General features: G+C 36.3%; 1 protein-coding gene across 3 annotated transcripts in view; it reads left to right on the top strand.

Moving 5' to 3' along the window:
• Positions 1–368: 368 nt before the first annotated feature.
• LOC107771552 (uncharacterized) overlaps positions 369–14,940 on the top strand; it is a 38,330-nt gene continuing 23,758 nt past the window's right edge. The window contains exons 1-7 of one of the 3 annotated variants that reach the window (XM_075252232.1): positions 369–1,183; positions 1,472–1,510; positions 2,883–3,009; positions 3,652–3,713; positions 5,966–6,033; positions 6,599–6,648; positions 9,386–9,455. In XM_075252232.1, coding sequence (XP_075108333.1) covers positions 863–1,183; positions 1,472–1,510; positions 2,883–3,009; positions 3,652–3,713; positions 5,966–6,033; positions 6,599–6,648; positions 9,386–9,455 — 737 coding nt within the window. In that variant the 5' untranslated portion in view covers positions 369–862. The remainder of the gene's footprint in view (positions 1,184–1,471; positions 1,511–2,882; positions 3,010–3,651; positions 3,714–5,965; positions 6,034–6,598; positions 6,649–9,385; positions 9,456–14,940) is intronic. The other 2 variants (XM_075252230.1, XM_075252231.1) reach the window with 2 other exon arrangements.

Raw genomic sequence — 14,940 nt, 5'->3', positions numbered from 1 at the left:
AAGACTTTGGAACATGGATGTTGTTTAGTCATACTTTTTGTTGTTTCTAGTCACAATAGAAGTGATTTTTTTTTATAACCGTGGTGTCCGGGCTAACTTGCGTGCATCTCGACTAATTCCACGGGATACATGTCACCTCCCACCAATAACATGTACCAGGTAACTCTATCCATCAAGACTTGAATAGATGACAAGAAATTACCTAATATTTGTCTCCACTGGAAGTTGAACCCGAGACCCCATGCTCTAACCCACTTCATTGACGCCACACCCTTGGGTTGGGTGCAAGAAAGTGATTCTTGTTAAATGTTTTTACAACATCATATACAATATGTTGTTCATATTTTGAGCAAATTGCTATAACTATGTTTTAATACTTTAATGCATCATATAATTTTAGAACTGATTACAAATTGCAGAATTTTTTAGATTTGCAGAAATTTAGTTGTGCAGAAATTTTTATACAGCAGAAATTTTTGTATTGCAGAATTTTTCAAGTTGCAGTCCATAGTTAGGTTCGCAATGGAGCAGAATTCCTCCAGTATGATAGGAAATTTAGGGGAAAAGGGGTCGACGGTTGAAGAGAAAGAGGGAGAGTTCGTTATTTTTAACTGGGTTTTGATGGGGTAAAGCTCCGTTATTTTTAACCCAAACAGAGGGTCATATCCGTTAGTTTTTGTCTACTTATACCAAGACAATGGATATTTTATATTCAATGGTACAGATAAGGGATAAAATCCTATAGGCATAGTTATGGGATTTTCTAAGTCTTTTCCTCTACGCTACTAGATAGATTATCAAAGATCGAGCAAAACCAAGTAAAAGTTGTAGCTACGGTCCTAACCCTCCAGAATAGTTGTCAATGTCATCCTTTACATTCTCTCCCACTCACTCACTATGCGCTCCTCCAACTCTGCCATTCAAATCCTACAATTCCACTAATTCCTCAATATTTGCAATTTTCAGCTTCAAATGCCAAAAACATGTAATCTCAAGAAATGGGAAGTCGGGTTCCGTCCGCAAAGGAAATGGATTCCCAGCAATGAAATTGAAATCTTCTGACCAAGAAATGGAAACCCAAGATTCCTCAGAAACTTCTGAGATTAATGTTGGCCTTAGCAGCAGCAGCAGCCCTTCTACCAGCTTATTGTCTTTTCTTTGCCCCTTGCTTAAACTCTTTTCAGTGAGTTTGTTCTTTTCCTATATTGCTTTGGTGTTGTTTTCTTCTTTCACTCTCTTTTTCTCCTCATTTCAATATTCGAAAATTTGGGATTTCTCATTTATAATCAATTTAACATTTATAAACCAACTGCTTACCAGGGGATGCGTCTAGTCTAAGGTCATGCCTAGTAGTTTGTTAATTGTGCTGCTGATTCTATTTTTTGAATGTTATTTTTTTTCTTTTCTGCTTTCTTCATGCAAAAATTATTTGACATTCTTATGTTTACTAATATTATTGTTCATCGTGCAGGGAGGAGACCCGTCAAGCAAAAGAAACTATTTATTGGAGGTACCATCACGTTATAAGTTCTTCGAGTTGTTTTTTCATTTCAAGTGGTAGAGTTCTGCACCTGTTATTTGTGCACACTTTTGTCTTCTATTGCTCTTATTGTCAATTGGTCATGCATTATCAGTATTGGTATAGAAGTTGTTCGAACAGGCACACATAATTACTTTGAGGTTGATAGACAAATGGAATGGAAAAAGAAAAACAATGGAGCTAATCTTGGATTAACGATCTAGTCGTGTGTTTATCTGCCAAAAGAAAAATGAATCTTAACATTATTATTCACAAACGGTTAGGAATCTTTTTATAGGATATATAGCTTGATTTGTAACGAAGCTGCAAGTTTGGATCCGTAAAGTTATCTTGTCCTTAGCTGGTTACTTCCCAGGGTTACCTGTTAAAATCCAGTGCTTCTCTTGTAAATAAATATCCTGTTCAAGATTTGCTTGTACTTTTCTTCTTATTTCCTTCCTGCTGTTACATAAATTTGAGCTACATTAAGAGTATGGTGATTTTATATTTTTCCGATAACATTTGTGCTAGATCTTTAGATAATTATGTATGAGAGAGGTTGAATTTATCAAAAGTTAGGCATTAATGCCACTTAATACATAATACGATTTAAAGAAACATAAACATGAGATTGCTGTATGAATCTTGTGAAGGGAAACGAGAAAGAAGGATGAGAAATAAGTACAAAAACATCATGAGATACAGTAGTGAAAAATCAGAGACTCAAGAAGGAGGACTCAAACTTTTCACCAGTTATTGACTTCCCATGCCAAATGATCCTAGATTTTGCAGAAATTAGCGACTTTTAAGTTTGTAAATCAATTCATTCATTTTGTGGTTAACTTGATCATGCTAACTTTGAAATTTACATGGATTTCGACTATTTCGATATATGATGTATTAGAGATTAATTAGCAACAGAAGTGAAAATTAATACTTCACTAAACCCCCTTAGATCAGCAAACAATTAGGTTACTTGTAATAGACGTCAATCTCAAAGTTACTATTTTCTTAGAGCAGCATAGACTTTGCTGATGTATGTGCACAACCCTTGAAAACTTGGATTTCCTTATTCTGGAAAAGAAGAATAAGAAAAAGGAAGTAATGGTCTGATTTTTTAACTGTCTTTCTGAGATAACATGGTTTTGGGTAGATAGGATTTTTGAACTTTGTAGAATTATATGTGATAGCTACAATCTCATCTAACACATTTATTTTTCTGAACATAATTATGGGGATGTATGCAAAATAGCTGTTAACCTTGTAGACGAGTTGATGGCTTAATTTGTTTTAGATTTTTACTTATTGCTGCCATTTTATCCTTTCATGTTTCACCTAATCTTTGAGAACCTGTTTCTTGTAGGAAGCAACATCTAGACTTTCTACCTTGGCAAGACTTCCATGGGGTTCAAGAGCACAATATGGTAAATTAGGTAGTAAAGATGGTAGTAAAGTTAATCCTCCAATGCACCTGCAGATCTTTGAATTTGGTGAGCATCTCTTTGCTGTGTGCTAAGTTTAAATCATCAGTCCTTTCGAATTATAATCCATGATGTTGACTAATATAAACATTAGCAATTTTTCTGTATCTATGAGATTTGACACACCGAAGAAATCAGACTGCTGAAAACTAAAAAATCTTTGAAGTATGTTTTTCTCATACACGCATGAGCAAAAACAAAGTGGAAAGTTCAGAATTTTAGCTTGGAATGCTCATGTGACAAAGTATCAACGCTTATATTTGGTAAATACCCAGCTTGTCATCTAACAGTTAGCATCTTTTACCCAAAATGAAGGGGTAAGCTATTTGTTTCCTAGTCAGTTGAACTAGACGAAAACTAGCTTATTCTATTGATATGTCTGCTTTTGCAGTATTCTCTCGCTTCTCAATCTATGCACACAGCACACTTTAAATCTGGAAAAGTCCCCTAAGTAATGTGAGTAAATGTGAAACCTAAACTGATTGTAGGAGCATTAAAGTATTAACTTTTCATACAACTCTAAATATGAACCCTATTAGAAACTTTTGTTAAGGGGTGTAGCACCCACATTTATCTCGTGTAATGATGCAACGGAATGTATGTGTTACTTCATAATGGAATAACTCAGGTTCTTATAGGAATTGTCAACAGAGGCGTGCCCATTTTGCAGAAGGGTTAGAGAGGCATTGACCGAACTTGATCTATCTGCAGAAGTGAGTATTGTCTTCTAGATTTAATTTGATAATCCTCATCTCTCCTCATATATGTTGTAATTAGGTGCAATATTCTTGGAGCGAGTCATGAGTCTAGACTAGGTTCATGTCCACACCGAATTTCTGATGTCCCATAATGCTCTTCTTAACAAATGCGGTTAGCCTCAGTTGTTCTTTATTTTTTTTCCTCTTAAATTTTTTTATGGTTTAGGAAAATCCCTTTTTCTTGTTTCGAAACGAAAGAGTAATGATTTTTGTTCCTGTTTCTTCAAAATTCCTAGTCTTGGTTTCGGTTTTTCCATATGTAATAGAAACCCTTTAGTTTACCCCATCCTTTACTTGCTGCAGTTTATTTTTTACATATTCAGAAGGAACATATGCTAAAATAAGTGATATCAGCTTTTCTGGTTTCAGTTGCATAAGTAGATTTCTTCCTTTGTTTCTTTGAGTATAATTCCTCATTCAAAACCCATGGGGTAAGATTTTTGTTGTAAGATCTTTTCACGTGGATAAGAGAGCTGCATTTTCTATACTGACGTATTCGTTACTAGCTTTAGAATGTAGATACATCCATCAAAGTTACACAGATAACTGTTCCAAATTAGAGTTACACACTCATTTACCCTCTCTGTTCCAAATTACTTAACAAAACTTACCATTTTAGGCAGTGCTAGACTACCCAAGTACTTGACCCCTTCCCCAATTGGATAAGTTTCCATCTCAAAAGTTCCATGTAATATACACTGATATAGGTATTATTTGTTTATTTTATTTTATTTTATTTTTAACTTTTGAAAACTCTCCGCACCTTCACACTTTTGGTTATAATTTTCCAAGTAATAATCCACACTGATTCCATAATAGATTTTTCTTTTATGAGAAAAAGAGTCCATGATAATAATCCATTCACACTTTCTCTTCTTGATCTCCATGGTAGTCAAACAGGATTCAAGTAAAATGGAAGGAAGTATTTAGCCAATTTTACATAATTGCATTCTTTGCAAGTTAAGGACAGGAGAGCAGTTGGTTTCTTTTTCTTTGTTATTTTCTTGAAACGAGGGTTGTGAGAATTTCAGTCATATAAGATATCTTGAGGAGATAGAGGGACACTGCAAGGACTGGCTCCTGTTTTTTCTTTATTTTTCGTTTTCTTTTTCCAACCAGTAGGAGTTGCTGTTGGTTTTGGTGCTGATACAGCGTCTTTGCAAGAAATGTCAAAATTCAGATTGATCCTTGTATCTAGCATTCACATAGAAGCAGCAAAAGTAAATGAGTGTCCTTCTTCCAACTTTGAGATATAGGGAATTCAGATCTCCACCTTTTTATGCTGAAAAAGTTTAATTTTTTCTCGCCCTTGATTGAGCACGGGAATTTATCTTATGTACGATCACGATATTAGCAAGATTTGAGAAAATCCAATTTTTCTGTTATCATTGATTGTACTTATTGTGGTTAATGTTGTGTTTATACTATTTTTCTATTTTCATAGTATTGTTCCATTATTACTGGTTATTGTTATCGCTTTTCCATCTATTTTCCGGTTTGGTATTATCTTTCTGGTTTCTGTTGCTGTTACTGATTTATTGTCTCTTTTCGTCTTCTTGATCCGAGGGTCTATCGGAAACAACATCTCTACTCCGTCGGGGTAGGGGTAAGGTCTGCGTACACGCTACCCTCCCTAGACACACTTGTGGGATTTTACTGGGTTGTTGTTGTTATTGATTGTATTTATTAGGTTTTGTTAGAAGATGTACAGGGGAAATACAATTTAGCAATGCGCCCATCATCGAGCTAGATGCTATCTCAATTTCTATTCCTCAAAGGGATACTCAGCATCTATTTGGAGATTACCTGAAGCTGAGGTTCATCCAAACTAGCTAAATTAAGTCTTCTTTCTGTTTCACCTCAAAACCATGGCATTACGTTACATAAGTATATAAATTAGATATATCATCGGACTATTTGCTTTCTGTTAAACACGAAAATCTGCAATTCTTCCAGCTATTCAAAGATCCAGATTGGTCCTCATCACTTGTTAATAGGAATAAAAAGAACATGGCTTAAATGCAAAGCTCTTTCTGTGGTTGGTTCTTTTGGTGTGACTTGATTATGAGTTTTAACATATTCTTTTGCCGCAACATATAATCACATTGATATGTTGAATACTAAAGTTATTTATCTTTTTAATTTCTGCTTTATCTCTTATGTAATTTGCTATGTGGTTACCTTACGGCCCGAATGTGATTTTGTAGATTTATCCATGTCCAAAGGGTTCTGTAAGACACCGAGAAATGGTTAGAAGATTGGGAGGCAAAGAACAGTATGTAGATAATCTTCAGATTGAATTTTAAATTAAGGTTTTGTTAATTTGGCAAGCACTAGAAGATTTTTTTCCTTTTCTGTAAGAAAACAAGTTCTGAAATGCTAGTTATAAGATAGAATAAAGAATGTTGAACCATGAGAAGTTGAAGATGCAAAGTGATCATTCATGGATGACTCTATTATATCGTTTTCTTATTTTGGCTGTGTCTTTCTGAATCCTATCTTTTTATAACCCCTTAATTGGATATCCTTGCCTAGTATATTCATATGGATAAGAGACAAGAAGCTAAATTTTTTTATGAAGTAAGTGAAATTCATTAAAAGGCATCAAGCAGATGCATGAGTACAAAAGGGTGGGATAGATAGCTTCAGTACAAATGAGTTTATGCTAAGATTAAGGAGCTAACAAAATCCAAAAAATAGTCAGCACTATTTACAGGGGTGAAATAGTTCAAACTGAAAAGGTTCACTAAGAGACAAGAAGCTATTACAAGGTATTTTTTTTAGGGCCATAGTTTTCAAAGTTTAGGTTCCTAACTTAGTAAATTGTTGATACTTTGCAGGTTCCCATTCCTTGTGGACCCAAATACTGGAACTTCGCTCTATGAAAGTGGTAAGAAGCTGGGAGTTCCTTTTCTTTATTAATTTTTTATGTTTAAGGCAGTTTCATCTAAGTACTAATTAACTGTTCGTTTTCCAACCAAATAACAACAACGACAGCATACCCTGGGTATTCCCACTAGTGGAGTCTGGGGAGAGTATTGTGTACGCAGACTTTACCCCTACCTTGTGCAGGTAGAGAGGGTGTTCCGATAGACCCTCGCTCAAGTCAAGCATAATCACAGCAGTAAGGGAATGAAATATAATAGTGAAAGGAGTCATGGAAAAGAAGCAATAACAACAAGAAGATAGTAACAACTGAAGCAGAAGCAACATAGGTAGTAGAAGAAGTCTAAGAACAAGCAAAACTAGACTAATACCAAAACTACTAGAAAGGAAAGGAAGTACGCTCTATTACCTACTAACCTACTATCCTAATTCTCGACCTCCACAACCTCCTATCATGGGTCATGTCCTTGGTAAGCTGAAGATGGGTCATGTCCTGCCTAATCATCTTTCCCCAATACTTCTTCGGCCTTCCTCTACCTCTCCTTAGACCCACCATATTCATAGCCTGTTTGGCCAAGCTTCTCCCTACCCCAAAAGTGCTTTTTTTCTCAAAAAACATTTTTTTTCTCAACTTGAGGTGTTTGGCCAAGCTTTTTTGAGGAAAAAAGTGCTTTTGGGAAGAAGCAGAAGCAGATTTGGAGAAGCAGAAAAAAGTGGCTTCTCCCCAGAAGCAGAAGCGGTTTTGACTTTTCTTCTTCTCAAAAATACCCTTAGCAAAATATGGTATATATCAAAATAACCTTACTTATTTTAAACCTAATACTTAGAATTAGAGATTATATTATTGAACTCTCCTAATGTATAAATATTTTTATTTTTATTTTTAGGATAGCTTTCTAATATGGTGACTTTTGAGATGAATGCTTTTATTTGTTAAATAATATTTTGATATATTTAAATCATCTTGAAAGAATTAAAGTACTTTTGAATTTTATTTTCATGTTTTACTTAAATAAAATGAAAAAACTTAATTATTATCTTTAATAATAAATATTTGAGATTATTTATTTATTCATATAATATTAACTATTAAGTAAATCTCTTCATGTCCTTATTCGTAATTTGATACTTAAAAGCACTTTTTGAAAAGTTTGACCAAACACAAATTATTGTTCAAAAGTGCTTTTCAGATTGATTAGCCAAACACAAACTACTCTCCAAAAGTACTTTTTCGAAAAGCACTTCTAGAAATAACACTTCTCAAAATAAGCAGATTTTTCCAGCTTGGCCAAACAGGCTATCAACCTCTCACACCTCCTCACTGGAGTGTCTGCTCATCTCCTCTTCATATGCCCGAACCATCTCAGCATCGCTTCCCGCATCTTATCCTCCATGGCGGCCACCCCACCTTATTTCGATCATCTTCGTTCCTGACCCTATGTCTCCTAGTATGCTCATACATCCATCTCAACATCCTTATTTCCGCTACCTATATCTTCTAGACATGAGAGTTCTTGACTGGCCAACACTCCGCCCCATACAACACAGTCGGTCTAACCACCACTATGTAGAACTTACCTTTAAGACTGGGTTGCACATTCTTATCACACAAGACGGCGGATGCAAGCCTCCATTCCAACCAAATGAGTTAGCAATATTACGTAGATGCTTCAGTTTTTGAATCTTAGTGGGTGGGTTAAGCCTTTAATTTGTGCTACCCTGGATTAAAATGAAGACTAAGCATAGTTGTGCCCTTGATTGTCTTAAATAGCTTAAGAACAGATGGCTATCCTCTCTTTTTTTCCTAGCGGTCGAGGGAGGAACTTTTATGTTTGGTGTACAGTTGTAGGGGTAGATGCATCAAACAAGGAGAGAACAACTTCGTTCTCAGATATGTCTGGTTTTAGCAACTTGACTACTATTCTACCGCCCCTTCTACAGTTTCAGACAAGAAAAGCCAAGCTTTAGTACCCACTATTGAAAGAGGACTTGCTTTTGGGACCTGGATTACCATGCATGCTCATCATTACAAGGGTAAGAACTGTATGTACTAGGCAATTCTGCAGAATCTGGCGGCACATAGGCCAGAACAACTGCCAGAAAAAAATAAACTTTACTGTCTCAGCCTCTCAGGCTGAGTTTAAAAGTAGCAGATATTTATATTCGACAATCTCGCGACACTTAGATCTGTCCAGTGTGCTAAGTCTGTTCTGATTGGTAAGGCAAAGAAAGCTACTCGGGGGATTTTTTAGGAGCCACATTAAAGGTGCCCATTCCCCTGTTTCTTAGCAGTTCATGAGCACTTCTAATGGAATATTTACATGTGTCTCCTTTCCATTTCGATTCTTCAGCTCCTGTAGAAGGAAGCATAGCCATAAGGATGGGGTTCACCAACTGTTGTAGTTCTCTAGATCATTTTCTTCCAGCCAAGCACACCATTGTCCATTTTAAATTACATCAGCTACTTTAGAATGAATGCTAGGACCCATATGTCGTAGCAAATGAACGACTTACCAAAAGCAAAGAAAAGCAAATAAAGAGAGAACAATAGCTGCAGTGGGTGTCATGCATCGTGTCAACTCCTTTTTATCAAGAGGCACCTCCTTTTTAATTGGGATATGATATTAGAAAGAACTGATGAGACGACCTGCATTCTAGCACCAACTCTTCATGCAGGGCTGCACGAGCTTTCAATATGACTCCGTTCCTCTAGTAAACTAATGAATTTTTTTCTTTCTCAGGTGATATTGTTAAATATTTATTTCAGCAATATGGTCAAGGAAGGAATCCATCTACTGGCCTCTTGGAGAGGTATTATAAATATTTTCAGTGCATACTCAGAATTTTTGTAAGTGGTGTCGGCATTTAAAGAAGTGAATAAATGAACAAATCAAAAACAGAATTTTGACATTATTAATAAAACACGATTCAAGTATATTACTATAAACACTTCTGAACGAGTTTTCATTTCTAATAATGTGTTCATGATAACATCAGTAGAAACAACAACAACAACATACCCAATATTATCCCACACCGTGGGGTCTGGGGAGGGTAGTGTGTACGCAGACCTTACCCCTACCTTGTAAGGATAGAGAGGTTGTTTCCAATAGATCCTCGGCTTAGGAAAGCATAAGCACCACATTAATGAAATTATAGACAAGAAGGGAAAATACCAATAGCCATATAAAAGCAGAATAAAAACCACAAGACTGTAAGGTGATCAACAATGAAAGAAACAACGGTTAGTCATAAAAACCTACTACCATCAGAAAGCGAGACTGCGTGCCAATGCCATTGTTATGAACACTCTAGACTACCTACTCTACTACCCTAATCCTCGACCTCTATACCTTCCTATCAAGGGTTGTCCTCAGTCAGCTGAAGTTGCGCCATGTCTTGCCTAATCACCTCTCCCTTCCTCTTCTTTGGCCTACCTCTACCTCTCCGTAGGCCCTCCAATATCAACCTCTCACACCTCCTCACCGGGGCGTCTGTGCTCCTCCTCCTCACATGACCAAACCACCTAACCCGTGCTTCCCGCATCTTGTCCTCAATAGGGGTCCCACCCACCTTGTCGCGAATAACCTCATTTCTGATCCTATCTAACCTGGTGTGCCCGCACATCCATCTCAACATCCTTATCTCTACTACCTTCATCTTCTGTACATGAGCGATCTTGACTGGCCAACACTCGGCCCCATACAACATCGTTGGTCTGACCACTACTCTGTAGAACTTACCCTTAAGTTTCGGTGGCATCTTCTTGTGACACAAAACACCGGAAGCGAGTCTCCATTTCATCCATCCCGCTCTAATACGATACGTGACATTCTCATCAATCTCTCCATCCCCTGAATAATAGATCCAAGGTACTTAAAACTCCCTCTCCTAGGGATGACCTGCGAGTCCAGCCTCATCTCCCCTTTCCCTCCTTAAGTCTCGCCACTGAACTTACACTCCAAGTATTTTGTCTTGGTCCTGCTCAACTTGAAACCTTCAGATTTCAGGGTCTGCCTCCATACCTCTAATTGCGTGTTCACACCGTCTCGCGTCTCGTCAATCAATACAATATCATTTGCAAATAGCATGCACCACGACACCTCCCATTGGATGTGGCGCGTCAGTACGTCCATCACCAGAGCAAACAAAAAAGGGCTGAGTGCGAACCCCTGATGCAACCCCATCATAACCGGAAAATGGTCCGAGTCCCCACCCACCGTCCTTACTCGGGTCTTTACTCCATCATACATGTCCTTAATCAACCTAACGTAGGCAACATGTACACCTGTAGAAACATAATTCTAAAAAGATCTTTTCCTCATTATAGTCCACGTGCTGTTTGACTTAAAATGACATTCATGTCATTTGCCTTACGGTTCCATGTCTGTTTAGAAATGGAATTTAGAGAAAGAGATCATAGTACATAAATACTATAGTAGTAAAACTACTGGTGAGTAGTGGTGGCAAAATGGTTAAAAGAAAATAGTTAACCACTCATATTATCCACAAAAAATGGGTTGGATAATGAACTTTTTAAAAATGGGTCAAATATGAATAAGAACCATATTATGTTGGGAAGCTTGTCAGGCTAATAGAAGGGAAAAAATATTTAAAAGAGAAAAGCAATAACTTGCAATTGAAATCAATTATTTCGAAATCATATCAAAACCCACTGTAGTGAGTAATAGAAAGTCATTTTTTTTTACTTATAGCCCTCAATAGTGAACAAAAATAAAAATGATAGACACGGACTAACATCATCAAATCTCCCAACAGGGGTAAACACGTGAGTGGTGTACAAATCACAAACTCGCCCTATATGAAACACGATAGGAGGTCTCACCTCGATAATCAGAATTGAATCAAAATAAGAATAATGCTCCTTTTATTATAAATTAAATCATGCATGTATGACACCATCTGGTGTATTGGCCCCAACCAAGTCATAGCAATTATATCAACGGGCCAGGCCTCCCCCTCTTGGCCGCCCTCTACCCGCCTGTCCTCCACCCCTAACTGGCTGTGCACGTGGAGTATTAACTGGAATAAAGCTTGTAGCCTAAGTATTCTGATGAAATACGTTTCTTCCAAGTCTAGGACATTCTCTCATGACTTGCCTAGTACAATCACACTGATAACAACCCTTCTACGAGTTCGGCTGCTCATAATGAGTCTCTGCCGGATAACGGGAATAACCACTATAGGAACCCTGTGCTGGTGGTGCATTAAAAGAACTTACTGTAGCACCCCGAGTATTCTAAAATTATTTATGTGACCTCGCTGGTACTGAAATATAGAATTATTAAGGAAGCGGGAATACCGTAAGTCCCAGCATCATCCCATACAAATCATTTCGAGATATAAGCTTCCAAATTAGGCTCCATGCATCAGAAATTTCTAGTGAAACAGCTTTACCGGCCTTCATTCAGTCGACCATAACTTTCTGTACAAATGTCCAAATGATGAATGGTTTAAGTTTCGGGAAACTAGAATCAAAGGGCTATAATTTTCATGTTTGAAAATTTTTGGATTCTTTATAGATTTCGAGATATAAGGTTCCACAGTCGGGTCAGTGCAGCAGGAGTTTCCTCTACGCGATCGCGAAAAGGCTTCCGCGATCGCGATTCACAGTGTCCAAACAGCAAAATTGCTCTTCGCGATCGCAACCGTTTGTCCTTGATCGCGATGCATACCACTGTGGCCAAAAACTAACAACTAAAAATGGCCTAGAAATGGTCCAAAACCACTCCGAAACTCACCCGAGCCACTCGGGACCCCTTCCGAACATACCAACAAGTCTCAAAACATATTACAGACTTAGTCGAAGCCTCAAATCACATCAAACAACGCTAAAACCATGAATCATGCCCCAATTCAAGATTGATCAAACTAAGAAATTCCAACTTCTATATCCGATGCCAAAACCTAACGAATCAAGTCCGATCGATCTCAAATTTTGAACACAAGTCATAAATGACATAACAGAGCTATTCCAATTTCCGAAATCGAAATCCGACCTCGTTATCAAAAATTCAACCTTTGGTCGAACTCTCCAAAAATCTTCTATTTTCCAACTTTCTCCAAAATGCGTCGAATTGTCCTACGGACTTCCAAATCCAAATCCGGACACACGCCTAAGTCTGAAATCACCATAAGAAGTTATTAATATCATCAAAATTCCATTCAGGAGTTGTTTCCTCAAAAGTCAAACTCTAGTCAACTCATTTCATTTTAAGCTTCAAAAAATGAGAATTGTTCTTTCAATTTATTCCTGAATCATCCGAAAACCAAACTCAACCACGCACGCAAGTCATAATACACATCCCAAAGTTGCTTATGACCTTAAGTCGTTGAACGAGATGCTAATCCTTAAAATGACAAGTCAGGTCGTTACATTCTCCCCCTCTTAAACATACGTTCGTCCTCGAACGTGCCAAGAATCTTTTTGAGCACATTAAATTACTGAGTGTATTATTACACACATACCCGCGCATTATTCTACTTCACCACAAATGTAACATGGATCCGACAACGCCACCTCAGTTGAGATTATTTCTTTTGTCCTCATTTATAAACTTTGAAGCCAATTTCCTACACTCCAATAAATTTCAAAAAGGCCTGATTTTCATATTAACACATTGTGTTAGTCTCAACCGGCTGTAGCAATTTTGTTTTGTGCCTACACACACATTATACGTATGCCCATAACCACATCTTTAGTCATAATAGTTGTTCATAATCAATTACAACATCGCCAATTAACCTCATGTTAACAAAAATCTCGTTTCAAACCTTCGCCTTACTAACAACGAGACACGAGGCATGAACACGCCATAATTATTTACCCGAGTTAACGAGTCACATTTTACGCCTCCTGGGCACTCACCTCGTAGGCTAACACTCAATATTTACAGCACAAATATGGCTAAATATGCATAGAAAATACATACAAAATAACCGAATAAGCCTAACAGGCATGACTCCTTATTAATACTATAGTACAAATTTAAATTTCACAAAGGAAGAATTTAAACACATAAAGTTTTCACCACAAGGACCTCACCCTTATATAACTTTCACTATGGCTTGTAGTCTGGTTTAAATATTTCACATCATATAAAATACGAGGATCTCGTCCTCATCTCTGAATCATAGGTATTTTGCATAGTGTGCCAACTGAAATTTTCCATTCCCTTTCTTTCTTCTTTTTAATAAATTCCGTAAACAGTTTTCACAACACATAATGAACCCACATACCAATTGGGCATATAATTCATAAAGTGTTTTGAAAAGCGAGCGCTTCGTCGCTTTAAGCGAGAAGCGAGGCGAAGCGAGAAGCTGTCGCTTTTTCCTTACCAAGGCGACACGACCAGCAGAAGCGATCGCTTCAGCCAAGAAAGCGAGAAGCGATCCAGAAGCGAAAAGCGCAGAAGCGAGCGCTTCTGCCCAAAGGGGTCATTTTGAAAAAAAAAAAGTTTGGGTCTTTGTTTTTGTTATACAAAACAGACCCAAAGTGAAAAGACCTTTCTTTGTCTTGCCAAAAATTGAACGTTAGCAGCAGTAGCAGCCAACTAGGGTTCCAGCCTCCAGGTAATTTTTCTTCTTTCTTCTTTCTTCTTCTTCTTCTTCTTCTTCTTCTTCTCTTTTTTAGTTTTTCTCGTCCAGTGTCTGTGCTAGGGCAGGCGTTGGTTCCCCCCCAATCCTCTTTATTCTTCTTATTTATTAATTTTAATATGTATTTTAGTTTGTAAAATTAATTATTATATATATGTTATATTTTCAGTTTATTTGATTTGTTTAATGTGTATTTCAGTTTATAAAATTAATTATTATATATATGTTATATTTTCAGTTTATTTGATTAATTTTATATGTATTTCAGTTTATAAAATTAATTATTATTATACATGTGTGTTATATTTTCAGTTTATTTGATTTTTTAAAATGTTATATTTTCAGTTTATTTGATTTTTTTTAATGTGTATTTCAGTTTATAAAATTAATTATTATATATATGTTATATTTTCAGTTTATTTGATTAATTTTATATGTATTTCAGTTTATAAAATTAATTATTATTATACATGTGTGTTATATTTTCAGTTTATTTGATTTTTCAATGTGTATTTCAGTTTATAAAATTAATTATTATATATATATATATGTTATTTTTCAGTTATTTTGATTAATTTTATATGCATTTTCAGTTTATAAAATTAATTATTATATATATATATATATATGATATGTTTTATTTTCAGTTTATTTGAATTTTTTAATGTGTATTTTTGTT

This window comes from Nicotiana tabacum, chromosome 4, assembly GCF_000715075.1.
Source record: "Nicotiana tabacum cultivar K326 chromosome 4, ASM71507v2, whole genome shotgun sequence".
In the NCBI taxonomy this organism is placed as follows: domain Eukaryota; kingdom Viridiplantae; phylum Streptophyta; class Magnoliopsida; order Solanales; family Solanaceae; genus Nicotiana; species Nicotiana tabacum.
Note: the sequence above shows the minus strand (reverse complement) of the source record. Positions and strands in the feature narration are given on the sequence as shown.